The 27,747-nt window shown below is 47.5% G+C and overlaps 1 protein-coding gene across 1 annotated transcript in view; it reads left to right on the top strand.

The window, feature by feature from the left end:
• Naa15-16 (N-alpha-acetyltransferase 15/16) overlaps nt 1-26,770 on the top strand; it is a 120,518-nt gene extending 93,748 nt beyond the window's left edge. The window contains exons 17-21 of the mRNA XM_084601615.1: nt 2,763-2,974; nt 7,070-7,277; nt 9,269-9,412; nt 9,538-9,635; nt 24,874-26,770. Of these exons, the coding sequence (XP_084457741.1) occupies nt 2,763-2,974; nt 7,070-7,277; nt 9,269-9,412; nt 9,538-9,635; nt 24,874-25,032 (821 nt within the window). The 3' untranslated portion in view covers nt 25,033-26,770. The remainder of the gene's footprint in view (nt 1-2,762; nt 2,975-7,069; nt 7,278-9,268; nt 9,413-9,537; nt 9,636-24,873) is intronic.
• The last annotated feature ends 977 nt before the right edge of the window (nt 26,771-27,747 follow it).

Genomic DNA, 27,747 nt, shown 5'->3' with positions numbered 1-27,747 from the left:
TTGTTTTGGCATTTTTTTGTTTACCGTAGAATGAAACTGCAGGTGCGAGTGAAAGAATATGTGTGTGCACACACACACACACACACACACACACACACACACACACACACACACACACACACACACACACACACACACACACACACACACACACACACACACACACACACACACACACACACACACACACACACACACACACACACACACACACACACACACACACACACACACACACACACACACACACACACACACACACACACACACACACCGAGGGGAAGGGGGGGGGGGGGGAGTACAACGCTTTTCCAGCATCCGAGGAGCGCTCGGTGTAGTACGCGCCTGCTGATCATGTGGTGCGGACAGTTTTTGACACCGTTTGGGCTCTGTTGTCCAGGCAGCAGCGATTGATAAAGCTCATATGTATGCGCGCTGCACTGGCGCCTGCCGGTTTTTTAAGGTTGTGAGGGTCTAGCCACGATTACCCATCCTGCTGTGTGTGCGCCAATAAATCTCGTTGGAAATTAGCCGTGACCTGTTTATTTTCGACTACTTGAACGTTAGTTCTGCGTACTTGGCCGCAGTAATAGAATTTCTTTCCGAATCGCAATGGATAGCTAGCATGAACACACTGAGGTGAAACCTTTGGCAAGCTTAGCTACACCCCCCTCAATTCAACTTTGAAGCATTTGTGGCAACGAGTTCAGCCACCTCCTTGTCCAGCTTGTTCGGGCGCATTCTGTGACTTCGTTTGAAGGTCCCTTCTACGGTGCGGGCCTGTCGTAGCAACCTCCGCGGCGATTAACTTCAAGTTCCTTGTTTACTTGGCCGCGCGTGAAGCGTAACTGTTTCGTGATTGCCCCCGTTTGCGGTCGCGCTAAAGTCGAATCAGTCAGTGTTGCTGCCGCCTTGTTTGCATAGCTCTAACTTCGCCAGCAATCATGCGCGCAGTGGCTCTGAGCTCTTATTCGTGGCGTGTGCGATGTTTGCCAGCAGTGGAGTACGAAGTATGAAGCGCCCATCCTTTTTGCTGCTCCCTTGCGCGTCGAGTTTTCGTACGCGTACTGCCTGCGCAGACGACTTTAATCTTTCTTTTCTTCGGTAAACATCACGGCTTTCTTCTTGCGGGACCGTTTTTTGCTGCGCAGATTGCCCGTCCACTTTGCGGCTGCGGTTGAGGGCCGCGCTTGCTTACGTCTGTCATTGGCAGGAGAACGATCGAGACCGCAAGTTAGCGCGACTCCGATGCAATCCCACCGTTTTTCGTTCAATTTCATTTGTTTACCGAGAGACAAACTTTGCGATAATCTATTGTCGCTTGCGCAGTGGGGGAAAACAAACTAAAAGGGGGTCCGCGCTAAATTGTTCCCGCTATGCGCAATAACGGCGACCCTTGCCCTCTTCTCTCCCCCGGCGGCCGCCGCCGGTGATCTCTCAATTGTTTCGCCGGGGAGGGCTGCCCATTAGTGCGGGAACCTTATCGGGCGGACCATCAGGAAACGCTCATGACGGCCGCGTTCATCGGTCCTGCTACCACTGCCCGCGGTGCGTCAAAACGAAAACGAGGCTAAGGCCGGGAGGCACTGCTTATTCATCGCAAACCCTCCCCCCCCCACTTTCTTTACTCTTTTACTGATTGGCGCTGCCGGTCGGTGAGCGCGAGATTAGGCTACCCGCACGAGATGAACGCTTGAGGCGGAAAAGGAGGCAATCCAACATGTGGCCAGCGCGAGTGATGAACGTTTAACGCAGCCGCGCTCACTGGGAAAAGCCTGCCGAGTGTCTGGGCGTTTGCGGCGATGGCGGAAGGGACAGTGATACGAGCGGGCTGTGCAAATAAAGAGAGGACATGAATGGCCGGCCCGCTTGCCTTAGCAGCAGTGTACGGGGTGACGAAGGCGCCGCCAAGGACGGCGTCTATGTTTTGTGTGCGCTTTTCTGTTAACCGCACAAAAAAATCCCATGGAAGGCTGGGCTGTCGCAAGCGGTATTTTTAGGGAGCCACGCGCTGCATGACCGTGACTGCCCTGTGACTGCCCTACCGTGCAACTTACTCGGCTGCGACTCCTGCGTTTTTTTTCCTATTTTTTATTTTATTTAATTTGTACATACAGCTAGCCTCGTGTGCAAGGCTGTTGCAGGATGGGGCGAAAAAAACGACCACATTGTGTGTGTGTGTGTGTGTGTGTGTGTGTGTGTGTGTGTGTGTGTGTGTGTGTGTGTGTGTGTGTGTGTGTGTGTGTGTGTGTGTGTGTGTGTGTGTGTGTGTGTGTGTGCGCGTGCGTGCGTGCGTGCGTGCGTGCGTGCGCGCGCGCGCGCGCGTGTGTGTGTGTGTGTGTGTGTGTGTGTAGGGGGTTGGGGTAGTAGTAGGGAGTATACACATATAGAACCATATGAGTGAAAAGGCGGTATTGGAACTGCAATTTGAAAATTTTACAATATCAGGCGACATGTGAGAACAAGGATAATAACAGGTACAGTAAACGTATTACGAACAAACAAAAAAGCTAGACAAAATTCAGGGAAAAACAAATAAATAACGTGCAGGTGAGAGAAATTTGGACCCTTTCCAGTGGCTAGGGCATAGTTGGATGGAGGTTTGGCTTCTGACCGCGAAACAAAGGCTTAGTTGGTCAAGTTCGAACTGCTTCGTTTATTCGTCTCACAGGGGCCATGCGAGCGAACGCTATGAGTGTTTGCTAATATTTTGACTGCATTGATGTGTGGTGATTGACCGCTATTTTCTTTCCCCTCTGCAGCCAACATGGCGCCTGGGGAGCTGAAGAAGCTCAAGAGCAAGCAGCGCAAGGCCCGTCGGCGGGCCGAGCAGGAGAAGGAGAAGCAGACATTGGCGCAGGAGAAGCAGAAGTCGCGCCAGGCCCAGCAGGCGCAGCAGGCCCAGCAGCAGCAAGACGCAGGTGAAGTGGACGGCCTGCGGGACGAGGAGCTGCTCCCGGACAAACTGGCCAGGGTGAGCTTTGCTCAGCAAAGTGTCTGAGCCTCACTAAAATAGTGCTCAGCACCCCTTAAATCTGGAAAGAAAATTTGAAAGAAGTGTGACGCGATACGTCAGTGATCTGATTTGCATGGTGGCTAACTACCGGGCTGCACTGTTCTGTCCTGTGGTGTTCTGTTCACTGTGGCTAAAGGCCTAACAGGAGCACATCAATAGTTAATAGATGAAAAAAAAAAAAGGAGGGAAGGCACAGGTGTTAACCAGATAGCTTTAAGTTGGCGACCCTGGGCTGCGGAAGATTAATGACACGATAAAAAAGGCAAAAGTGAAGGGGGCGAGGAAATCTGTCACACACCGTCACTTAGTGTCAGCTGTTCCTTGTATAGTTCCTTGTATAGGCCTTGAGGGCAGTAGACTGCTGTGACCACAGACCGAGGACCTCATTGTCTGTGAAAGGGTGAAGAGGGAGGCAGTTTAATGCACAATGCAGCTTAAGTCTTTCGCTCGCAAAATGCAGGGTCGATTGTCTTCAGTCTGTTGTCAGGGCTGGGCTGTCAGCTATGCCCATCCGGAGCGCATATTGGTTTGTAAAAAGCAACGCCGAGCCATAGACGCACAGCAATGTGGCCTCGTGGCGCGCTGTGTTCTGCAGAGTGTATTAGAAATATGTGTACGGCTTTTATCAGGTTTTCCTGCACTTTAATGGGAACAGGATTATGAAAGATGGTTCAGCGGGAGCCACTTGGTTCTCGCCGTGCAATAACATACAAGGCCCCGCTTTGTCGCTCTGGGGATGTCTGAATCGCAACCGCATCCGAGGTCTGTTTTTCTGGCCTGCCACTGCTCCCTGACAGCAGTACTGTCGTATGTGGAAATTGCCAGCGAATGACGTGCGCTAAAACGAAACTATAGTCGTTTCCAGAATTCTTTGTCGCTCTCATGTGTCAGGCTAGAAAGGGGGCATGCTTTGTTGCAAGCAGATCCCGAGCAGTATAAATACAGTAGAACCTTGATGACACAAATCTTACGGGGTCACATTCATGCAGATCTTTTTGGCCACAGCTCACCACTTGCGGCGCTAACAGTTCGACTGACTACAGCGACGTCAGCGATGTATGGGCTTGGTCATACTTTTCCGTGAGCTTCATACGGTGCATATGAGTGACTGGCTATTGCGACATCGGCGATTTGCAGGAAGCACAGCTGCACTGCTGGGCAGTGCGAAGTGCTCAGCGCTGAGTTCATAGTTCGCGCTTTCATGTCTACCGTAGTGGCGCGGGAGAATGTTGGGAACATTCGAAATTATGCACATTCGTATCACCCCAAAATTTGGATCGACCGGATTCGTAATCTGTTGAGTGCGAGCGTGCAGCACACACACACATGCACACACACATCGAAACCACGACAGAAATAAAATCAAATTAGCAAGTGAAGATAGCCCTCCAGGTAGTTCAAGTAGAGACAGCAAGGCATTAACACAGTCATTGTCTATCCCAATTTCCTTTGAGAATGTTTCAGCCTTATTTCATTGTTGATGAAACAGTCAAAATCTGTGAATTTCTATTTCTCATTTTTCCTTTTTTTTTTTTCCACTGCCTTCACAACCGTGCCTAGCATTTTTACTCTGCCTGATTCCCATTCGGTCTTGAGAAAATGGTGACCAGCTCAGTGACCTCAACAATCTCTCCTGTGCGCTTTCTATCTTTTTGGAAGCACTGCTGAGCACGCTCTCTAAATACTCAGAAAAGGATTTAAAGCTAAAATTTGGAAACACACACACAAACTTGGAAAACAGGAAACACACAAACTTGGAAACACACAAACAGGAAAAGAAGGTGAAAAAGAAGACGAGGTCATTTCGAAGAAGGGGGCATGAGCTGGTTTCATGCTGCACCTTCAGCTTACTTCATGCATTACGCAATATTGCTGTACTTGCAGTTATTCTCTCTCTGAAAGGATATAGTAGCCATGGTTGTCATGTAGCCTATATTTGACCACACCTAACATGCTTGAGTCTTTTTTGTTTTGGGAGGCCAAGTTTGATGCAGAGGTGGAAAAAATTCCGTGCTTTATTCAGATTGGACTCAAGAATGGTGGGGCAAATGTTCCTCAGAGGAGGTCCTCCAGTCAACAAAAATTGCCAGTTTTTATGACATTGTGGTTAATCCGGGGTTAATCCCGTTGCCCTAGGTTAATTCCCTGTTACAGGTTGGAAATAATCGGATTACCGAAGCACTGGAAAAATATGAGGTTTGAAACAGAAAAAAAAACGAGACTGGTCCAATAAATTATTGTACTTACAGAATCAGTTCTCTGTGACATTATCACCTTCAAAGTAGTCGCCTTCAGCATTAACGCACTTCTGCATTCGGTTCTGCCATTGCTGGTAACAGTTCTGGAACGAGGTTTTGGAAGGCTCTTTAGGAGATTCTCCGTTTTTGCCTAAACCTCTTAAAACTGGGATAAAATGGATTCCCTTTAAACAAGATTTAATTTTAGGAAATAAAAAGAAGTTGCATTGAGCCAAATCAGGTGAATAAGGAGGATGCTCTATCACAGTAATGTTTTTGCTGGTCAAAAACTGCTTGACAGATAGGGTGATGTGAGCGGGTGCATTGTCCTGGTGCAACAGCCATCCATCACTCCACAACTGTAACCTTTTTTTTTTTTCCCCCTAATTTTTTCACGAAGTCTTTTTAGTACTTCAATGTAGTAGCATTGATTAACAGTGTGACCACTGGGAACCCACTCAATCATTACAATTCCATTCGTTTTTCACACTACACGCTTAGTCTCGTGTGTCACATCTCGCATGTCAGTGACACTGACTGGAGGGCCTTTTTGAAGGGGCATTTGCCACATTGCCTTTGAGTTGCATCCTACTGCAGGGGTGCTTAAAGTGTATTTTCATGTTGCTTACACCAATTCTTGCAGCTTCCTTCTGAGAGGAGTGCAGAGCTCCAAACATTACCTTGGCGGCATTCACAGAGTGTCATTGTTTGCGTATGTTTATGTGTTTATGGATGAGAACATAGTTTTTCAGGCATTTCCGTGTTGGCTTTAGTAGTATGAAATATGCACCTTGGATTACATCAAAGACTGCGTCACTAATTTGATAGATGTGGATGAGCTGATGGACATAATGTTTGGCTGCTGACGATGTGATGTAGCAGATGTCGTATCTGTCAAGGTGGCTATAATCACTCGAAGAATCGGGAACAAGGAAACATGCGACACATGCAAGCAAGATGTAGTAGCTAAAATGGTTTCTAACCTGATTAATTTGGATATCTGATCCATCCCGCTGCTACTGGGGTCCCAGCTTACGCCCATGTACATGTGCGGCCAAAATGTTACAGAGAATGGTTCTGGTGTTCGAAAATTATCTCACATTTTTTGTGTGCAGGCTACGTTGGTAACCTGCGTTCTTGTGCAAGTGCGCCAGTGGTATGTGCTTACATGTGTTCAAAGTACTTGTTAATTTTTGTTAGGCAACGGTCCCGTTTCTGAAATAGTCCAAACCTCGATTTCGGCACAGTGCCATAGGTTCGGGTTCACTTTTCTGAACTTGCCACTAGCCCAGCTGTGCGCCGTTTCACACACTGATTTGGGCCTCTCTGTTTCTTGTGCTTCTGTCCTTGTGGTCAATCCATTCCAGAAGTGCAATAAAACGGCACATTCATCGTGTGCTAGCTGCCGTTCTTTTTACTTTGCTAGCCTTACCGAGTGACACACCTGCTGCTGCTGCTGCTGCTGCTACTGCTGCTGCATAGACCCTCATAATTTTGGTGCTGTTCTGCTTCACCGATTTGGCAGTCTGCACACTTGTAATGGATAGAAATGTAAAAAATATTTGCTGTTGTCAAGTGTTCATATCAAAAGTGGGCGACCTTTTTGCACTCTAGCACCACTTAAATTTAATGCGATGCACGTGGTTCTTCTCAGCTTTTTTGAGGTTATTTGATAATTTGGTCCTTGGTAGTTACTAGTTTGAAATAACGACCCTTTATTGCATTGCTTACCAGTCAGTGCCCCATGGTTTTGCATTGTGTACAGAAAAAAAAAAAAAGGAAAATGTACAACTGTAATGGCTCGTTTGCAATGCAGACAGAGGAACCACTGGAGCAGGCGATCCAGTTCTTGAAGCCGCTACAACAGTTGGGCGCCCAGCGGCTGGAGACTCATCTGCTGGCCTTCGAGATCTACTTCCGCAAGAACCGGCCCTTGCTCATGCTGCAGTCCATAAAGCGCGCCTTCCGCCTTGACCCCGACTGTCCGAGGCTACACGCACACATGTGCACCTTCCACAGCCTTGGTGTGTGCGATTTTTCAGCATTTCATTTGTCAGTGTCAGGATATTATGAGCAGTGATGCCTGCTTGGTTGGCTTTGAAGTTTTTTGATATTGGCAAGAGTAATTGCTGGGAAAAGTGTCTACAAGTTACTTGTGGAGGATTTGGCTGTGCGTCTGTTAAGAATTGTTCGTCCTACTCTTTCACTATTCTGCATCAGCTGAGCAGCATCAAGGGTGATATTTTTTTAGGGCACTTAGGCCATGAGATGCTGCCTAGTTTGCCCATGGCATCCAGTATCATGCTTTTCTCATTTGTTTGCAGTGATTGATGCTTTGCGGAGGTTGCATGGTATTGCCGATGTGATTGATGGCTACGTCGCAGTGATAATTTCGTTAAGAGTTGCGTAAAGTTCTTCGTGTTATGTTGCAAAGCCGTGAACAACAAATCCTGTTTTATTAACAGCTTTTCTTTTTGAAAGCATTGTTTATATTTGGGGGTATGGATGTATAAAAAGTTTAATAGCGAATCGAATGTCCACATACTCAATTATTCAGACGGGTCTTGTGGTTCCTTTTTGTTTTGTCAGCTATTTGAACTGAATCAAATATGTTATGAACTCTTCAAATGCTTCTCGATAATTGGCATGAGGTTCGAAGAAGGCCTGCTAATATTTTTCTTTGGTGGTGGTTTCTTGAAAAATGGGGCCCACACGGACGTTGCATACAATTCTGCAGCAATTAGTACACATGGGGGATAAAGGGCTCAGCGCCAGTACATAATTTATTTGCGTGGCAGCAGTCATAGCAATTGCACGTGGCCTCTTAAGACCTAACAATGCAAGGCTAAGCAGAGTGTAGCAACGTTGCCTTCATGTACGATCTGGAGGCCTCGACTCGTGTGCTGTCAACCATGTCAATGCCCGAGGTGTGACTCTAGATTATTCTCTTCTCTTTCATCATAAGTATAACTTGACTCTCATTTAGTATACAGAATTTATGTTGCAACACCTTAGTAGAGATAGTGTTGCCTCTTTTAGAAGCTATCGCTTTAACTCCACAAGCTAGCACCATGCTCTAGATCCACTGCTTCTGCTTCAGTGTTTCACAATATTGCTAGTTTCTAGCAGTTATTCAGAGAAGTAGCAAATATTAGTTGAATGATTCAATCCTGTGGCGGAACTACATTGTTCATCGGGTTCAGAAAAAGCACTTTTTCACTCCCTACCGCTTATGGCCAATCAAAATTTTTGCACACATTTCTTTGCCCTTTGATGTGGTTGACAGATCCTGGTAAAGCTGTCGTTTCTTGGAGGTCTGTGTGACATGTGCACAATACTGGGTGATGCATACCTGCCAAGCCTCCCAATTTGCCCGAGAAACTTCTGACTTTTATTGCACTTTACAATTGTATGTTCTCTGCCCTAAATCTCGTGGGAAGTGGCATTTGCCTGCGCTAGAGTGGTTTTTGCAAAACCGCTCTGAGAAATCTGCAGCCACATCAAAATCGCCAGTGACAACATCAGCGGAAGCACTTGCACCATTGGCATATGTGCTAAGCGGACGGTCAAGCACCGATGTCACATTATCAGGCAAATTCAAGACAAAGCCAAAGTAGCTGTGGCTACCTCACATTTGCAAACACGCCGTCTTCTGTACTACTACACCAGAAAACAAACGTGTCTTCCTTCTCCACCTTCTTTGATCTTGCATGTGCATAACACGCACGATTGGGCATTGCTGAATGGCAGATGCATGTGGCTGACCACATTTAAAAAAAAATAGGGACATGCTTGTTGTGCCATTTTGATCGGCAACAGCATGGTGGTCGTTTCTATTTGGCGGCGGTAGCAGCCCCCACTCTCCGTTGGAGCGTATGAAATTCCCGCAATTTTTTTTCTCGCCAAGTTGGCAGGTATTGCTGTGTATTTGTTTATAAGTATGAGCTACTTGACCGCCAGCACATTAACCTTGACTGGCCTTGCTTTCTTCTTTTGGGGGTGCTTGTCTGTGCAGTGTCTCAAAGAAAGGACCTCCCTGGACCCATCGTTACAGTACTGGAGAAAGAAATGGCTGAAGTGTACCAGTCGAAAAATGCGCAGCAGCTTAATGAGGAGTTCCTGGCTCAACATTCACGCTCATTTCCACATCTCCTTGAAGGTGCATCCATTATTCTTTCTTGCCTGCATAAGGAGCGTACTATGCGCATTGACCATTTCCTTGATTATTTTTCGGTGCCCTGTCTTGTTCATAGTCAACGGACCCTTGTTCATTGCTTCGCCCAGGTTGCCGTATGATGTACTTCTTGGATAAATCCAAGCAGAAGCAGGCCCTGCAAATGGTGACATCTCTAAACAATGATCTCGAAGGTGTTACCATTGAGGTGAGGCTGGCTTTCAATCTGCAAGTCTGTTTTCCTTATTGATGCATGAAACATATTCAAATTTGGTGCCACAGTTGAATCCCGCTATAATGAAATTCACGGTGCACGAAAAAAAATTCGTTCTCGCGGAACTTCGTTATCGCAAAAATTTGACGTGAAACGCAGAAAGAATTGCCCAAGCAGCAGTAAAGGCGTTTAATGCCAAAAATCTGTAAGCTTGGTTTGCTTACGCTTCACGGCGAGCAACGCCGTCACGCGATTTTCGCACTCGGTCAGCAAACCCATTGCAACATCGTCGTCTCGGACAGCAACGAAATTCCTGATGACATCAAAAGCGTCCATCACCTGTACGGCGGTTGCCGCAGCCGGCGCTTCCTGTACGTCGTCGTCTTCTTCATCGGAAGAGTCCTTATCATTCCGGGCAGCTTTTATGATCTGCTCATCACTCACATCTTCGTGAACAACAACACAAGCGTCAGCGCCGATGTATTCGTCGAGCTCGAGATTAGGCGGCACGGTTCCTATTTCTCCCAGCGTTTTCCAGGCGGCCGCGATCCCCGGAGCCGGTGACGCCTCTTCGTCGCCGTCTGTAACGCCTGGTGTTAGGCCAGCAGAGTGTACGGGTCGACCTTCGGCAAATCCGGCGTGCCTGAAACAGTTCACAGTTACTGAGCGCCCCAGTGTGCTCCAGGCAGCAGACATAATCTGCAGTGCCACGTACAAGTCCACCTTCGTGTCTCGGCCGGTTTCAGTGTTAAAAAGCAGCCGCTGAATTAACCTCCCGCGGTAAGCGCGCTTCAGGCTAAGAATCACGCCCTGATCGAGAGGCTGTAAGACAGACGTGCAATTGGGAGGGAAAAACCTCAGCTCCGTGTTAGTGAGCTTGACTTCGTCGGAGTGATGCGCTGAACAATTGTCCAAAAGCAAGCAAACTTTACGGCCCTGCCGCTTCATGTCGCGGTCGAATGCCATCATCCACTCGTTGAAAATAGCGCGGGTCATCCATGACTTGTTGTTCGCCTTGTACTGCACAGGTAGGCTACGAGTTCCCTTAAAACAGCGCGGCTTGGCACTTTTGCCTATGACTAACGGCGGACGCTTGTCCGAGCCATCCATGTTTGTGCAAAGCAGCACTGTGATGCGTTTTTTGCTGTGTTTGCCGCCGTGACAGCGCTGCCCCTTGAAGTCGAGCGTCCTAGCCGGCAACATCTCGTAGAATAGCCCGGTCTCGTCGGCGTTGTAAATGTCTGCAGGCGCGAAGTTGCTTAAAATTCCGGCCATGTTACTCGCCTTCCAAGCAGCTGCTCCGTCCATGTCTGCTGACATTGACTCGCCGCACAACACTTTTCCAACGATGTTATGGCGGGCCTTGAAACGGTTTAGCCAGCCAATGCTGGCTTTAAAATCATCAATGCCAAGTAGGCATGTATAGTTCAAGGCTTTCTGCTGGACGATGCTTCCGGACAGGGGGACGTTGCTGGCTCGTGCTTCCACAAACCACGCATGCACTGCTTTGTCCAACTCTTCATGGAGGGGCCGCGTCACCTTTTTGTGCTTCGAGGATGTGCCTGAAGCAAGTGCCATTCTCACGCTGTCCTTATTGCCTAGAATCGTTGACAGCGAACTTGCAGGAATTCCGAAGTCTTCAGCAATTGCCGCTTTCTTCCTTCCGCTTTCTGCTTGGGCGATTATTTGAGCTTTTTGCTCAAGGGAAAGAGTTTTGCGTTTTTTCACTTGCGTTGCCATCGTGTCCTGCGGATGAAAACTCGTCGTTGTCGAAGAGAAAGGCAGCGAGTGAACAACGCGACCACGACACAAAGCCAAAATGGCGGAACTGCAATCACGTGATTTCATGCTTAATGTGGCTTTGGATTTGACTTGGACTTCTCGCCAATAAAACTAGTTTCGGTTTCGATTTTGAACGCGAAAATTTCGTTGAAGCGGAAACGCTCTGCAAAAATGGTTCGTTGTGCAGAGAAATTTAGGCCATTAATTCTTATAGGATACTCGCGGGGAATAAAAAATTATTCGTTGTCGCGGAAATTTCGTTGTGGCGGTATTCGTTGTGGCGGGATTCAACTGCATTATGTAACTTTCTATGCCAATTTTAGGAGTGTGTTTTATTTTAAGCTGGCTGGTATAGCTGCTGGGTAATTACAATTAACGCCCAGCAATAACCATCTCAGGGATGTCAGTGGAGTAAAACCTGGATATATTCCCGGTTCATACACTGAAAATGGCGAGCATTATAAACCTCCCATAAAGTTAATTATTTTGCTCCTTGTTAATACATCCCTGGATGACGGGATTACCCAGCTGCCCCATTCAAAATTTTGAGACTAATTTAACATGCAGCTACACTTTGCCTCCATTGCCACAATTGATTCTGGAGTCGTGGTAGACCAGCCGGTGGCCGCGCAGACATGTCGCATTACGTATGCACCGGTGTTTGCATAGTGAATCGTTCTTTGCTGAACATATTCAGGCTTTACAGGAGAGGTGATAGGTGCACTGAATGCTGCACAGGGGTGTCAGATAGGCCGAAACATAGTGGTCCATGAAATCTGGCTCTCTGCTTGGCGCTTGAGAAGCTACACCTGTTCACTCTGTTTTCCTGATTTTCTAGTGCGATTCCTTGCACAGAAAATATGGCATTGGCGTCTGTGTCAGCGTTGCGAGCTAAAATGCGCTGGTAGGAAGTAGCTGGTAGCTGACATAGCTGAAAGCTGATTCTTCGATGGTTTGTGTGACTTAATGGGTCCACGTGACATAAGAAGTTGGGAGGAATTGCCAACTTGGGTTCCTCATGCGAGATGGGAAGGTGGAACAAGAATCTACCTTCCGGTGCTCACGGATGCCGAGTTTCTTGGAAATTTGGCATCACTACATTTTTTTCATGTAGCTGGACGAATCGGTATGTTAGACTAGTAACAACCGCATTGGAACTGAATAGTGACAGCTTCTTGTAGTGACCTTCTTGTAGTGGAACTGAATAGTGACAGTCTCAAGGTACCTTCTCAATTTCCTCGCCATATCGGCGGCCTCGGTGCTGCTGAGAGCTCGCTCTTCGCCTTCCTCTTCACTCTCATCGCTGCTCGTAGCATCATCTGTAGGAAGCAGCTGATCGACAATTTCTTGGTCGGTCAATTCGGGCGCCACAGCCAAGTTGTCATCGGCAGCAATAAAGTCCTTGAACGTAACATTCGGAACCGCCAGTTGACGCCATGTCGTCTCGTCGAAATTGTCCGCTTCACCTTCAGAATCGTGGGCGTCGTTGGGCTCAGTCTCGCTAGTGGATGGGGCTAGGCCAGCATCAACAAAGCAATTTCTTATTGTCGACTGTGCCACTTCGTTCCATGTACCGTACAGCATGTCCAGCGTAGTTTTGAGGTTTATGGCCGTTGATATGCCCCTGTCTGTGTCAAATACGAACTGCGTAACCAATCGCTTTCGGTAGCAGCATTTTAGTGAGCGAATGATGCCCCTGTCTAATGGCTGCAGCACTGAGGTCAAGTTTGGCGGCAAAAAAACTAGGCGGACCGCTTCAAGTGGTACAGACACCTTATGGGCAGAGCAGTTGTCCAGTATAAGGAGCACTTTCCTGCGCTGCTCTGCCATGTCTTTGTCAAAGGCCTTCAGCCATGCTTCAAAAAGTGATGACGTCATCCACGCCTTTTTGTTCGAGCAATAGTCCGCTTGGACATTCCGGGCGTTGCGCAGGCACCTGGGGCGAGCAGATTTACCAATAACAGTTAGCCGCCTTTTATCTGACCCATCCATGTTGACACAAACAACAACGGTGACGCGGTCTTTGCTTTTCTTGCCTCCTCGGCACAGTTCGTTCTTCGCAACGAGTGACCTTTCCGGGAGCAGCTTAAAAAAAAGCGCAGTCTCGTCCACGTTGTAGACATCGCGCATCTCGTAGCCATCCAGTTGCATGCGGAAGCTTTCTGCCCACTTCTCGCAGTTCTCTACATCGATGGCTGCTTCTTCGCCCGACAAGGTGTGGCAAACAATCTGGTGGCGGTCTTTAAATCGCTGCAGCCAGCCACTGCTTGCATAGAAGTCATCGTGGCCTAAGACGCAAGCGAGACTTCTTGCCTTCATTTGAAGCACGGCACCAGACACAAGCAGATTGCGCGCTCTAACGTCCTTGAACCACGCGAACAAGGCATCTTCAACATCCTGGTGGTGACAATACCTGACGCGCTTCCTGTCGTTCTTCACGGCGCCTGCAGAGTGCACGTTTTCTATCTTCTGCCTTGCGCTCAGTATGGTTGGCAGAGTGCTAGGCGCAACGCTGAAGTCTGCGGCAATCTCTTTCTTCTTGCGCCCGCTGTCGACCGCCCTGAATATTTTTATCTTTGTTTCAAGAGAAACTACTTTGCATTTCGGCGCCGCCATGCTGCAAGATGACGGCACGACCTCGAGGAAAGTGAGCACACGCGCGGGTCGGCAAAAAGTAGGGGCAGGGGCACGCGACCGGTGGTTCGATCACGTGCAGGTCACATGCCAGGCAGCCGTTGATGCTAGATTCACTCGCGGTCCCTAGATGGCGTGGCATGCGAAAGCGCGGGTGATTCAAACACATTTTAGGTGGAGGCGATTGATAAAACCGAAATTTAGCGTCTTGAAATTTTTTTTTGCTTCTTTGCGGATTTTGAGTCGTGTGAATACGAAATATGCTTCGTTATAACCGATTTAGTGTCAAATTTTCAGTTTTTCATTTCGTTATACAGATAGAACTCCCATAGAAATAAAGCACAGCCAACCAAACTTTGCTTTTACTTCGTTATATCCGATAATTCGCTGTATCCGTGTTCGTTATAACGAGGTTTGACTGTATTATTTTTTTCATGCTATGTATAGTGGCAGAGTGTTTACATAACTACATTTTTGTATACCTTACACTGGGTATACATTACGTTGCTTAAATACAGTAAATGTAACAAGTTTTTTTCCACTACCCCTCAGAATCGCCTGCTCATGTTCCTGAAGGCCTTAAGGGGCGTTTTTCTGAATATTGAAGCTTGACAAATGAAAAATGTGCTTTTTCTACAGCTCGATCTCCTCTTTAAAAAGCAGTTTTTAGTTTTTGAAACTGCGCTTTGGGTCTCTGGGATGTGGGTCTTAAATTTTTTTTTTATTATTCTTGGTCCAATCTGAATAAAACTTCACAGCCTTGTTCAGTTTATCACACTGATTTCAAATCTGTAATTAGATTTGTGAATGCTGCACTGGTTCATGAAATTTTGAGGATTAAAAGGAAACATTAGTGGCAATTTCTTACAGGACTTTTTGACAATTTCGCCTTTTAAAATGCAAAAAGCAAGTATGTGGCTGCAATGTCAAAGACATGCTCTAAGGGGTGATGCTATTTTTATTCATTTTAATGCAATTTATAGGCAGAAAACTGGACCAACATTTACAGTGAATAATTTCGCTCAGATTTCCTCTCATTACTATCCTAATTTGTAATTAGCAGGGTAATGCTAAAATGATATAAATAGCATCACCCCCTAGCATTTTTGCTCATGATTACAGTGATACCATATTTATTATTGTCGCTCAATGACAACATAGACAAAAGGCCCGTAAGATGGTGTGCGGTGTCCAAAAACGTCGAACTGAGAAAAACTCATTTGAAGTTTTAGACAACTGTAACTTTTGCTAGAATGCAGGTACAACAATTTAAATAGCATCATCGTGTAGCCCTGCTTTTCAGAAAGAAGGCCATACTAAATATGTAACTGTAGCTTCTCATAAAATTGGCAAATCCCAGCCATAAAGCCATGTACGTACCCCTAGACCAGCATGAGAAACTGAATTTAGCACTTGAGGTGCCCGTTTCAGTGCCCTCCAAGATAAATAAATGCTCAAATTGTGTAAGGAAACAGCCCTGCCATAGACAGACAAACTTACACGAAGTTTAGGTTGAAACATGGTGGCATGTTTATTCAAACGGCTGGTCACCGTCCCAGAATAACTGTTCTATAGCAGGCCAGGGCTATATGCAGGATCCCTTGCCGGCTTGTGTCGCTTAGCAAACCTTGCCTTGGCAGCACTGTTCTCCTGGTGTTCCTTCTGAGACTTCTGTAGCCTGCTTCTATCCTTCTCAAGGCTGCGGCGCACCAAGCAATTTCCAGCACTGTAACCGAGCTTCTCGGCAATTTGCATGCTGCTTTTGACGGTTCCCTGGTTGAAGTGGCTGATAACTTCAGCCACTGCTCTTTCAGTGCTGCGCAGTGAGGCATGCTGACTTTTTGGGACCTGATCCCAGATCATGGCATGCAGACTCATTTGAGTTCAGTGTGATCCCATCACTGCACCGCTTCAACAGGGCATCATCACTCACCCTCCTAAACACAGACTCCAATGCCTCGCAAACGAAGCCAGGCAGGCTGTTTTTGTGTGGTGGCGGCTCCTCATTCATAGCCACGGCCCTGTTATATCTACACCAAGACTCCGGGCCTTCAAGGCAGAATTTGTGTCTTGGTGCCTCATCCGTCGATGACATGTGGTGCAATGTAGCTTGGACTGCTTTCTGCATGCTTGGGCTTTTTTGTTTGTCGACAAGGGTGCGCAGGGCAGCTCCCATGCGTTTGTGAACATGGTTTATACAGTCCTTTTTTTCCATTTTTATGTAGCCATATACTTCATCTTCAGTCAGGGCATGGTACGTCCGGCTATCCCCATCAGACAGCATTGTTGTGTATCGCAGCTTGTGTTTTACAAGCGACCGCCGAAACGAGCACAGGGCTGCTTCAACTTCCATCTGGCCAGCCCTGCAGTCAACGTTTTTTTGGCAAAGTGGGGCATGCTGGACCAGCCAGGCTGCATGTCCTTCTTCATTTTCTTTAGGGTCTTTTGTGCAGCCGAGGCAAAAGTTTGATAAAACAACATGGTACAAGACCAGTATACATCTCAACGATGCACCTCACACAGATGTGGGAACTGTGTCCACAGGTCAGCCAGGTGCCGTCATACACTACGTCGATGTTTCCTGGCGCGTTGCCGAACTCCGTATATAATTCCTTGATGCGAGCAACGCTAGCGGCCTCGCATTCGGTAGCGGTCGCAGTGCAGGCTTCTTGCACCATCTTCATATGGCCCTGATAAGTTTTATGATGCAAGCCGCGGTGTGATATATTCATCACGGCGAAAAAGTCTGACAGGGCTGTCGCTCCCTTGCTGATGCTGTGAATAGCTTTCATTGCGCGCACATTCACCTCAAAAGCAGTTATCTTGGCATCAGTCGCACCGGCCACCCTCGGAGATGAGAAACACTCCTCGCGCAAGTCGCAGGTGCTGCAGGAGAGCACGAGCTTTGCACACAGCCCATACTCTGTGCCCGGCTTCGATGAAGTCACGCTTTGCGTGCCACACTCAGGGCAAAGCACAAGCCCAAGGAACGTGTTCACCGCGGCCAAGTCCACGATGATGAATTCCGTACAGTTTTTCTTGTCGCTGTCGCTCACCTGCAGATCGACGTCTAGAAGCTTGAACTTGTGTTCTGTTGCGCTCTGTGACGCCAGATGCTCTTTCACGTCCGCAGCATTTCTCGCGCACTCGGCAGACTCACCAGCAGAATAAAATACTGTGTCAATGCGGTCTTTGATGCCTCCAGAAGCATCCGTTGATGGTTCAGTAACTGCAAATGTACTGCAGCTGGGCTGGCTAAGCAGAGAACAGGCCGGTTCAGATGCAACAGGCGATCGTGGTAGCACGCCATCGTCCAGGGCAGCTGGCGCCAAGGCAACGCCGTCGTCCTTCGGCCGCGCGTTCCATGGACGCTTTCGTTTTTTACCGTACGCTTGACGCGTCTTCTTCTTTAGACAAGCGTCTCCAGCCATTCCGGCACAAAACAGAAATGTGATGTGTCGAGAAACACGATGGGAAATCAAGACGCGCAAAGCGGCAGTCACGGCGGCGAACGTAGAAAAAAAAGAAGAAAAAGGCATGACGTGCCGGTCGCGCCAGCCAATGGGAGGCGCGAAACGGGACGCTTGAAACGCGCGCGCCCCACGAGCCAATCAGTGGCCCGGATGTTTTCCTCAGAAAACCGGCTACGGCGACCGTTCTGTTGAGCGATGCCATTTTGAAAGGCCGCAAAATGCGCACAAAGAAACCAGCTTCGAAACAAGCCCAAAATGGCGCCGATCGGCCGGCTGCTTTGCTCGTGGCGCGCGCGGGAAGTTCGAACAAATTTTGTCTTTTCCCGGTCATTTTGGGGCTCCTTTGGTGTTTTGAAAACAGATTTTAGCGCATTTCCCGATCAAATTCAGCGTTAATAATTTAATGGCAGGTGCTTGAAGGTACAAACAATCTGAAAATGAGTTTTTCTCAAAATCGATTTTTTTTTGCTATTTTTGACCGTTCTAAGACCCGCGTCCCCCCTTAAAGCCAAGCATAGGTAAAACATGATACATACTTCTGCAGCTGTTAGACATGGTAGTATACGCTGTCTGCAGATAAGCAAATTAATAGTAAACCCTCGATAATTCTGCCTTCAAGGACCATAAAGAATTTTAAAATAAACCCAAAAGTTCAAATTATCGAATGGGCCTGAAAAGACTGCCTGAAACCGTTTGTATCTTACTAATTTTATCTAATGCCTCTGTGACACGAGCAGATTTAATATCATTCGATTTGTTTCAGTGCTATACAGTAAAATATAATGTATGGGGGCTATTCTTGAAAGAATGCGACACGGGGGGGCTAGACGAGACGAGACAGTCACCTTCTAGCCCCGGCGTGCAGCCCTAACAGACAGAGCTGTGACCCCCGACCCACGGTGCGAGAAGTCGCTACTGCGGCGGGTTCGGACCAGAGGGGACAAACACTTAGCTACGTACTCGACAGAGTTTATTGCACTCGAGTACACGGCAAGGCACAACACTCAAATACAACTTCCGTAGTGAGCGAACGTCCCGCTCGCGTAGGGGGGTGAAATAAACCACCTAATGGGGATGCACGCGCAAGGAGGTGAGAAGAGTGTTCTGCTCTCCTGTCATGCCTTGCGTACGAGGAGTGGGCGATTCTCAGGGACGGCGGTGGTCCCCCGGCAGAAATCATGAACAGCGCGCTTGCACGCTCGACCGCCGAAGAACTCTCAGTGAGTTGCGACAGATGCGCTCGACTCTGACTGGGAAGAGAAGGTGTCCCGGTTAGGACGGGAGGAGAGAGGGAAACCTGTGCAGTGTCGTTGCGAGAGACTGGGAGGTTGTAAGGGGTGGCCAGTGTGCCCTCTCCTCGCGGTCCTCCCTGCAGCGCGTGTAATCACGTGAGTTAATTATGTGCGGTCGTTATAAAGGAGGCAGGGGATTGTGAATCCCCACAAATGTTGTTTGCAAATGGTGGCCAAGGAACATCGGTGCACACAAAAGGCGTTTAAAATCGTTGTGCAGCATTTTAAAGCATATAAAATGTTTCTGTACGATAATTAAAATGAAAAACATTATTTCTGGCTGGGCTGTAGCACTTTAGCCATTGAAATCCAAGTCAAGTATTGAGTCACCCACAAATTCGATAAATGTAAACAAACAATATGGCTGATACAGCGGAGTGCGGATGCACTGTGCAGAGACACCTGGGGCGGTATTACAGAACTGCGTTCAGTTGGCGTTCAGTTTCGGAACGCTCTGTGATTGGTTGGAAGCACTTCCGCTGAACTGAACGCTTTTACGTCACGGCAGGTTCTGAGAGGTTTTGAGCGGAAGTGCTTCCAACCAATCACAGAGCGTTCCGAACTGAATGCGAACTGAACGCAGTTTTGTAATACCGCCTCTGGAGACATGTAGAGTGTGCAGTTGACATCCAAACAGTTCGGCGCTCAGTTACAACTTTCCGAGATAAAGGCACGGGGAGAAGCAACAACCACAGAACACGGAACCCAAAATGATAGTGAGTCGCTGGCATGACTGGACCGCTGCTGCGACCGAGAGTAATGGCGTTCCACGAGAGCCAGCACTGCGAATAATTTTACATCTAAATTAACAGTTTTTAAAACAAAACTCCAGAAATGTAATTTTTAACCTTCACGATGCAGAGATTATTTGCTTGTTTCTGTTGCATGTATGGCGTTGAGAGCAGACGTTCGGTTTGTGACCGAATGTGAATGTCATTCGAACCTAATGACATCAAAATTTCTCATCTAGCATGTCAGTAATGACATTAGATGCTAATGTCATTTGAATCTCGTGTGACAGGGGCATAATACACACATCAATGATTAATGCCTGTCGGCATTTTAGATCAAACCCAAATGAGAGTGACAGTTGTTCCCGGTTGAGTGAAGCGCTTTACTTTTCGCACGCTGTCAAGAGCGTTAACGAAGCACCACAAAATCGTAAAGGCCTCTGCTACCCTTTTTGCAGTGTGATGCAGTGGCAGGGGGCCTCTTCACAAAATGGGCCTGTCTCGTTTTGGGGATGCTTCGCCACACAATATACATGCCGAAGCATTGTGGGGAAGTGCGCAGTGCGGTGAAACTGCATGGGATCAGCACGCAATTTCAGCTTAATGGAAGTACCACATCAGTGCATATAAGGAATAAATGCATGGGCATTTGAGCAGTGTCTGTGTGACCCAATCCTAAAATAAGGAAACAGTTACGCGTCAACCAGCGTCCGAAATGGTACTACTGGCTGATGGGTGTGCCCGATTGCAGCGGTGGGATGGTGTGTAAGGAAACCGAAACTTTGTGGCTGAGCTAATTTTATAAATAAGGAGCTTCCAATCATCATCTAGCCTGGCATGGTATGCACCAAGTACACGGGTACTGCTGCTCCATGCAATTCAAGTTTGGAGCCTGCTACGTGATAGCGATCCCTCTTCCGAATTAACTGGAGCGAGCCCACCTATGTCCGGATTAACGAGCTTCATGACGCGTTAGACTGACATAGGTATTGGCTGGGACTGTGCTCGTAGATCAAGTTAACGAGACTTTACCGTAATATTATTCCCTTGGAATACATTATTTTGCGACGGCTGATTTTTCGGATTCTCAACGGACCACGAAAATGTCCGAAAAATCGGGCAGTCCGAAAAAACAAATGTGCACCAAAAAAGCTCAATTTATTGCCTATTATTTACTTTGAGGCCGGAAAAAGTCATGAATGCTTTTCTGCACCACGCTCCGCTTCTGTGCTAACACAAGTTTCGTAGCGGTCCGTGAAACCCTTGAAAACCCTGGAATTAAAAAATAGCATTTTCAAGGCCTTGACAACCCTTAATTATTTTGAAGTCCTTAAATATCCTTGAATTTCTTCGATAGGCTTTCGTTCAGCCGGTTTTTAGCGGATGCCTTTTGAACGACTGGCAACTACGTACTCGAGCCAACCAAAGCATCCAATCCAATCCGTTTCTGTAGCCCCAACGCAGTAGCGTGGTTACAGTGGCGGCAGCGACCGCAGCTAAGCCTACCTTCGATGTGGAAAAAAAGCATGGTGCGCGAATAGTTGCTGTTGCGTCTTTCGTAGCTGCAATATGCCCGGGAAGTGCAATTTCCAGCAGTCGTGGTTATACAGTGCTGCGTATAGGGAGTGGATTTCTCCGGATGCGTCAAACTCTCATCGGGCAAAGTGCAAGGCATGCGGGAAAACTTTCGATGTGTCATCAATGGGTGAGTCGGCCGTCGAAAGCCATATGAAGAGCGCAAAACACATTGCGAACACGAAAGCGACTATGGTGAATAGTACCATGCGGAACTATGTGACAGCAATTGCTTGTGAGCAACGCATCGAGCCGGCTCCATCAACGTCGTCGGATGTGAGCAGCCTGTGCAAAGCGCACGAGTGTGTGACCGACGCGGAGATGCTGTGGACCCTGAAAATAGTAACATCACACTATTCCTACAAATCATAATGACACACAGGGGAACTGTTCAAGAAAATGTTTCCGGATAGCGAAATCGCAAAGTCCAACAGTTTAAGAAAACGGCAAAAGAAAAGACTTTGGGGCTTGCAGAAATTGATGACAAGTTGAAGGGAAAGCTTCAGGAATTTAATCACGAGTCACTTTTTGAGAGTGGGCCTCTTTTTGTGGGTGTGTGCAATATGTCTGAGAAAAGAAGCTAGTTAGGTATTTATTGTGAAAAATGGGCCTACTTTTGCTCTTGTGCAGTAAAAGATGTGCTTCCTTGCTGTAAAGCATGTTGTGGTCTTTTTCTATCATCTCAAAAAGTCTTGTTTCAAGTCCTTGAAAATTCTTTTTTAGGGCCTTGAAAGTCCTTAAAAACCCTTGAATTTTTTCCTTCCCGGTGGCTATGAACCTTGTAACAGGTCCACTTGAATTTCGCTTGCATCAGCTTAGCTTGCGTCGGCTGCGCTGCTGCAGGTGAGTCATCGTCCTCGCTCTCAGACTCCACAAGCACTTGGCAAATAATTCCTGTATCTATGAGCCCAGAGCACAGTTCCTACTGGCGGTCCATGTCTGTGAACTTTGAAAACGAGATGAAAACGAGACGGCCGATGAAATTTCGACACCAGCAGTGCGAAGGTCGGGAATGAACTGCTCACTGCAACTGCTCGACGACGCTCTCCTCGTCCAAGGCAGCCGACTCGTCATTCAGCACAAATCCCGCGTCGCAGAAGCAATGGCGCAGCGTTGTGGGTGCTACAGACTTCCACGCATCGGCGAGGGTACTAAGTGCTCCAAGCAAATCGACAGAGTAGGTTTTCCCACTGTCGAGGCACACCACAACCACCAAACACTGAATCACAACACCGACTCCGTTGAGTGCCTTCTCGCTGTTGCGTTGCACGAAAAAAAAAAAAAAAATTATAAAATTCGGAAACAGAACTGAAGCCGATTCAATAAAATGCGAGCCACAGTAGTGACAGAACGTAGTTCTCGCATCAGCATGACCACGGCTAGGCCTACACGGCAAACACACAGAGGAACAGGCAGTAGAAGCGATCACGCTAAAAGAAAAAAAAAAAGCACTCCGTTAGTGACGTTGTCCCAGAAACGGAAGCTACTAGGCAAATATTATAGCCTCGATCCAGCGTGTTTAGCTAAGAAGCGGCACGCAAGGCCGGCACCGGTTTCGAGGCTATCGAAGGAAAAAGTAAACAAACAAGATGGCGGCGACACCGCTCAAAATGTGTGGCAGTTGGCCCGGCTGACGCTTGGAATGCCCGAAAAATCGAATAGCTCTCCGTAGAGTGTCCGAAATTTTGAGCAGCGTAATACATTGACTTTATAAGGTATGTCCTGGGGCCGGGAAAAAGTCCGAATAATCAAGCATGTCCGAAAAATTGGGTGTCTGAAAAATCAGTCGTCGACTGTAGTTTTATATCTGGTACATCACTTTTAATGACATGCCTGAATGTAGAAAACACTCTCCTAAAAGTGCTACTGATTGGATTAAAGCCTACTCCTAACGGTTTTCTTACTCTGCCTCTTGAACATTGTTAGCCCTTGCATGATGTCATTTCAAGGTGATTTCAGCTGATTTTCAGGCATTTGCTTGTGGATATGCTGCACCGCCTTCCTTGTTTACACCTTGTTCCATCGGTTGGTGGTGGCTGCAGCATTGGCAGACAGAAATTCCAGACTAATTGGCTTCAGTACTTTCACTGGCCATGGGCAGCGCATTAATACCTTTTTTTCAGGCTATCTGAGAACAATTTGTAAGCTCGCTGGCAGGCCAGCTTAGGAAAATAGTGTACTGCAAGCCTAAAAAGCAAGCCGGAGCAAGCATTTTCCTCTGCTTTAGGTCGAAGACTTAGTGCATGAGATCAAGATCTTTGTTGAGTATCCTTAGAGGGGTCATGATATTGTCATCCAATATGATATGGTTTTCTACTTTGGTAGATAATTCTGGACCTTGTTATTTCTTTTCCGAAGTTTGAGCTTCCTAGATGCATTCTCTTTTTTCGAAATTAGTAATTGAAGTTGAGACCACGAAGCTCCTCCCACCGACTGCGATCACTATGTCGAAACGCCTAGCAACTTCACTAACCGGCATGTTTCTTGCCTGCTGCTGCTATGAATTTTTGTGGCATCTAGAAAAGGTCAATAGAAGCTTTCTGCTATTGTTGTAGTTGCCTTCTAGAAATCACTCTTTTTCGTTCTTCTTTTTCACCTTAATTACCTCTATGGCTCATATGTCTAAGAATTTTTGCTATTGCTACTCATGAACATATTTTATTTTTCCGGTTGTTATGCATTTATCAACAGTCTGAAAGTTTGCAATTTAGACACAGTTTCCCTGAATGGCCACAGGCGCTAGCACTATTTGTAAACCCGAATTTTGACCAACCAAAACCGCCGTTTTTTTTTTTCATTCATGGGCCCTATGGGAAGTTTTGCAACTGGTCATATTAAAGAGCTCTGGTCTCGTTTGCTGCTGCTGCTGCTGAAAGTGTCCCCAATGACTGTGTTGAGTATATTTCTTGCGGACTAGTTCTTGCTCTCACATCCCTCTTTGGCGTGGCCTCTGGCACCGTCCGATGGCAGCTCTGCCCTTGCCGTCATACAAGCCTGCCGTGTCTTCCGCAAGCTGTCAGAGGGGGTGAGGTGGTGGATCCCCTGGGCCAGTATCGGAAAAATGTGTGATAATTTGTTGTCCTGAAAGTAATAATAGCCCGTGGGAAAAGATATTTTGCGAATTAATGTTTCTTGGTGAATGCCGGCCCATACAGTGGTCACTTGGTGCCAGTGCTGCACCTGTCAACAGTGTCCTTAAACACTCGCTCCCTTTCTAAGGTGTCTCTAAAAACAATCTTCACCTTTTTCTAATGCGAAGCACTTGGGCTGAGGGTAAAGTTTCTTTAGTAGCCCATTTGCAGTAATGCTTCACTGATCAATTCCAAAGTGCCGTCTGCTGCATCTTTGATGCGAAGCAGTTTAGGCCTAGGTCAAGATAGCCAATAATTTTAATAGTCATTTTTATTATTGAGGCTTGACTATATTTCACAAATAATTTAGGGCCGTAATTAATGTGTCGTCAGTGTGCTTCCAGAGGCCATGTAAGCAGGCAAAGGAGGAGGGGAACTTCATGGTAAAGATTGTTTCTTATATGGCATCGTGCAAACTTCCTGGGTGTGCAATTTGGGACTGCCTCATTTTGTGTGATGGTCAGTGCAGTGCAGCACTAAAGTGTGTAAGGAACGTCATACAAAATGCAACAGGCCAGTCTCAATCATAGCGTCACGAAAGTGCCGCTATTCTAACTTCAGCTGAGCGTTTTTGGCAGGTGTTAGCACAGCATTGTTCATGCTTCCCTGTGCAGAACTGCTTGCGGACCCTCGAGTGCTTGACCAGGGGAGACATGGGCCCATGCGAAGCGGAGCTCGCACAGTTTAGTGCCACTTGCCACGAGCGCTTCCCACTGGCCACTGCCTTCCGGCCCCCGCAGTCGTCAGCAAACCATGTGCGGCCAGAGGAATGACCCCGGGGTCATTGGCCATGCCATGCAAGTCCCCCCCTCATCCAGTGCCTCCGCTAGGCGTGGCTCGTGGGCAAGCGGCCCTTCCTCTCTTCTCTGTGCGTGGCACGCCAAACCCTGCCAATGGTGCAGGTCGAGCGGAGACTACCGTCGTCGTAGAAATCATCTTGCAGACTTGCTCTTCCCGACCGTGGCACCACGCGTAGTGGCCGTGTATATGTGATCGGTGCCATTGGACAGTGGTGATAAAAGCGCCGAAGCTGCAGAATAAAGGAAGGATTATGTCCTTTTTCAGACTATGAACACACACAGCTGGTGGATTTGTTGACGTGTTTGGGACTGGGTATGTGCTGTACTGTTGTTTTCTGTTTCTTTTTTTTTTTGCTGGCAGTGAAAAGACTCTACTGTGACATGCCAGAACAAAGGACCCCCTTGTTGGGGACATCTTGGGTACCGCCGGGACAGAACCTGTGTCGTCCGTCAATGCTTGATTTTTTTTTTTTTTTTGGTACTGAATAGGTGTATTGAACAGTCTGCCTTGTATGCTAGGACATCCGGAGGCCAGGACCTTGATAGTGCGACCACCAGCTTGAGGCTAAACAGGCAGCACCTAACATCTGCTGCTTCTTTTAGGGCTAACCTTGGAACTGATTGTGTGGACAGTACTTGCTTAGGAGCCAGCAAGATCACTTTATGTAAATCTATTTGTCTCTTTCTTGCAGTGAGGTTTCTTTGATATCTAGGATAAAGCGTAAGGAAAGTAAACGAAGCTACACTTTAGGCACTTTTTTTAAGGATGGAGTTCTGTTGCAAAAGCAATATTATACTTGCAGCATTTAATCGTTCAGCTGTAAACTTTCTAGCAAATCTCACCTGAAGGGCACAATGCCAGGTGGGCATTGTTAGCACTGGTTTTATGGGGCTGAAGATTTTGTGTTGAGGCATAGTCTCAGTGCAAGGAAACGGACAGAGCTCTAGAAATTTGCTGCTGTTTGTCATTTGCAGTAGAATGCATTGTTTTAGAGAAGGTGACTAAGGGAGTGGCTCAACTTTCCAGGTGGAGAGCAATGGTTGAAGTTCTCCAGTCTTTTAAGGACGCCAGCCCAAGTGTAGTAAACTCTATTCATTTTACAGAATCGCCTCACCACTTCGTTGAGGGCAGCATACACTGCAGGCTGAAGTGACAAGTGTTAAGTAGGTTGCTTGTAAGTAGACAAAGTGAATGACAAGGCAGAATGGTGTTGATGCATGCTCCAGGTTTGTGTATAAAGTGGCTCAAGCTGCTTAGGTGCCACTCTGGCAGGGCTCGGGTAAGGTGATGCCATTATACTGGCTATGACTGGTTACCTGATGGCATGTTAAATGAATTCAGAAGCAATGGGGTATTGAATGAGCTTTGAGCGTTTTTCTTTCCTTTCAAAAGGTTGGGCTTTTCCACACTGCAGGTGATGCTTGAGAAGCCTTTCGTACAACGCTCACGCATGTGCGCACAGAAAAACATACACACACACACACATGCAGTCTCATGACCGTATTTAATGACGTCCGGGTGAAACGTGTCGCCTTGCATTGCGAGGTCTATCATCGGCGCCGCCTCCATGGAAGGGAATTTTTTGTCCCTGCCGAGCGCCTTGTTGATTTCCTTGAGTTTGACTCGCACTTGCCCTTGTTCCTTTTTTTTCTAAGCGAAGTAATTGATTGGTGCCGTGTTGTTTGAAATAAAAAGATGCTGCAAATTGCACGTGGTCCTCTCTTTCATTCAATTTCTGGCCATGGCATCTACCGTGGTGTAATACGATATGTAGGCAACTTCATTGTAAAGGTCTAGCCCCGTGTTGCACACAATAGAGCAAGCTAAACACGTTCAGGAAAAGAACATCGTATAGGGAGCTTGCATGAAGCGATGCATGCTGGGTAATCCGCCATGATTTCACTGGCTGCTTTCCTCCATGCTATCCATGCTGGCTGCAGACGACAGGCAGCGCAGCCAGGCTGAATTGAGCAAGTGCCTTGCCGTTTTCGACGGTCCACCGAGCAAATACGCGGCTTTTCGTGCGCTGCCCTTACGTGCGTGCAATTGTCGGCAGATTCCTGAGGAACGTGTCGACGCTCTGCCCGAAAAATCTGCCGCGCTATGAAGAAATGCAAAGCAGTGCGACGCGAGCCTGTTCAAGCTACGCGAGAACGACTGAATGCACTATGCGTCTGGCTTTGGCCACCCGTCGACATCGCCGACATTCATGATTTCTAGTTCTGGCAAGTAGTTTGATACTTGCCCGGATTGGCGTTTATCTGGCGTGTGTGTAGGCCTGTGCGAGCCATTCGCGACGGCGTCGCTAGAGGAATCCCTTGCCTTTTCGCCCTCGTGCAGACGTATTTTTGGAATCGTGAAGAACCCGCAGTCGGCCTGTCCGATCGCGCCAGCATCGTCTGCGTGCACTACGTGACGACGTAGACGAGGCTGTGTGGTAGTGCCGTGCTACGTCGTCTGCTGCCCGCGACATCATGGCGGATTACCCAGCATGCATCGCTTCATGCAGGCTCCCTATATTTAGCTTGAGTTAGCTATTGAAAGAAGGGGGTTATGCTATTCTGGCCATTTTGTCCAGTGGATCATGCAGCTGCAGCCAAGCACATCGCTTGAAGGTTCACAGCATGTTCCACAGCGAAACCGCGCATAAAGCATGATGCTGACGTCTGCTTCTGACGTGTTGCAGT

This window comes from Amblyomma maculatum, chromosome 4 (assembly GCF_055883805.1).
Source record: "Amblyomma maculatum isolate TAMU_Amacu chromosome 4, ASM5588380v1, whole genome shotgun sequence".
Lineage (NCBI taxonomy): Eukaryota > Metazoa > Arthropoda > Arachnida > Ixodida > Ixodidae > Amblyomma > Amblyomma maculatum.
Note: the sequence above shows the minus strand (reverse complement) of the source record. Positions and strands in the feature narration are given on the sequence as shown.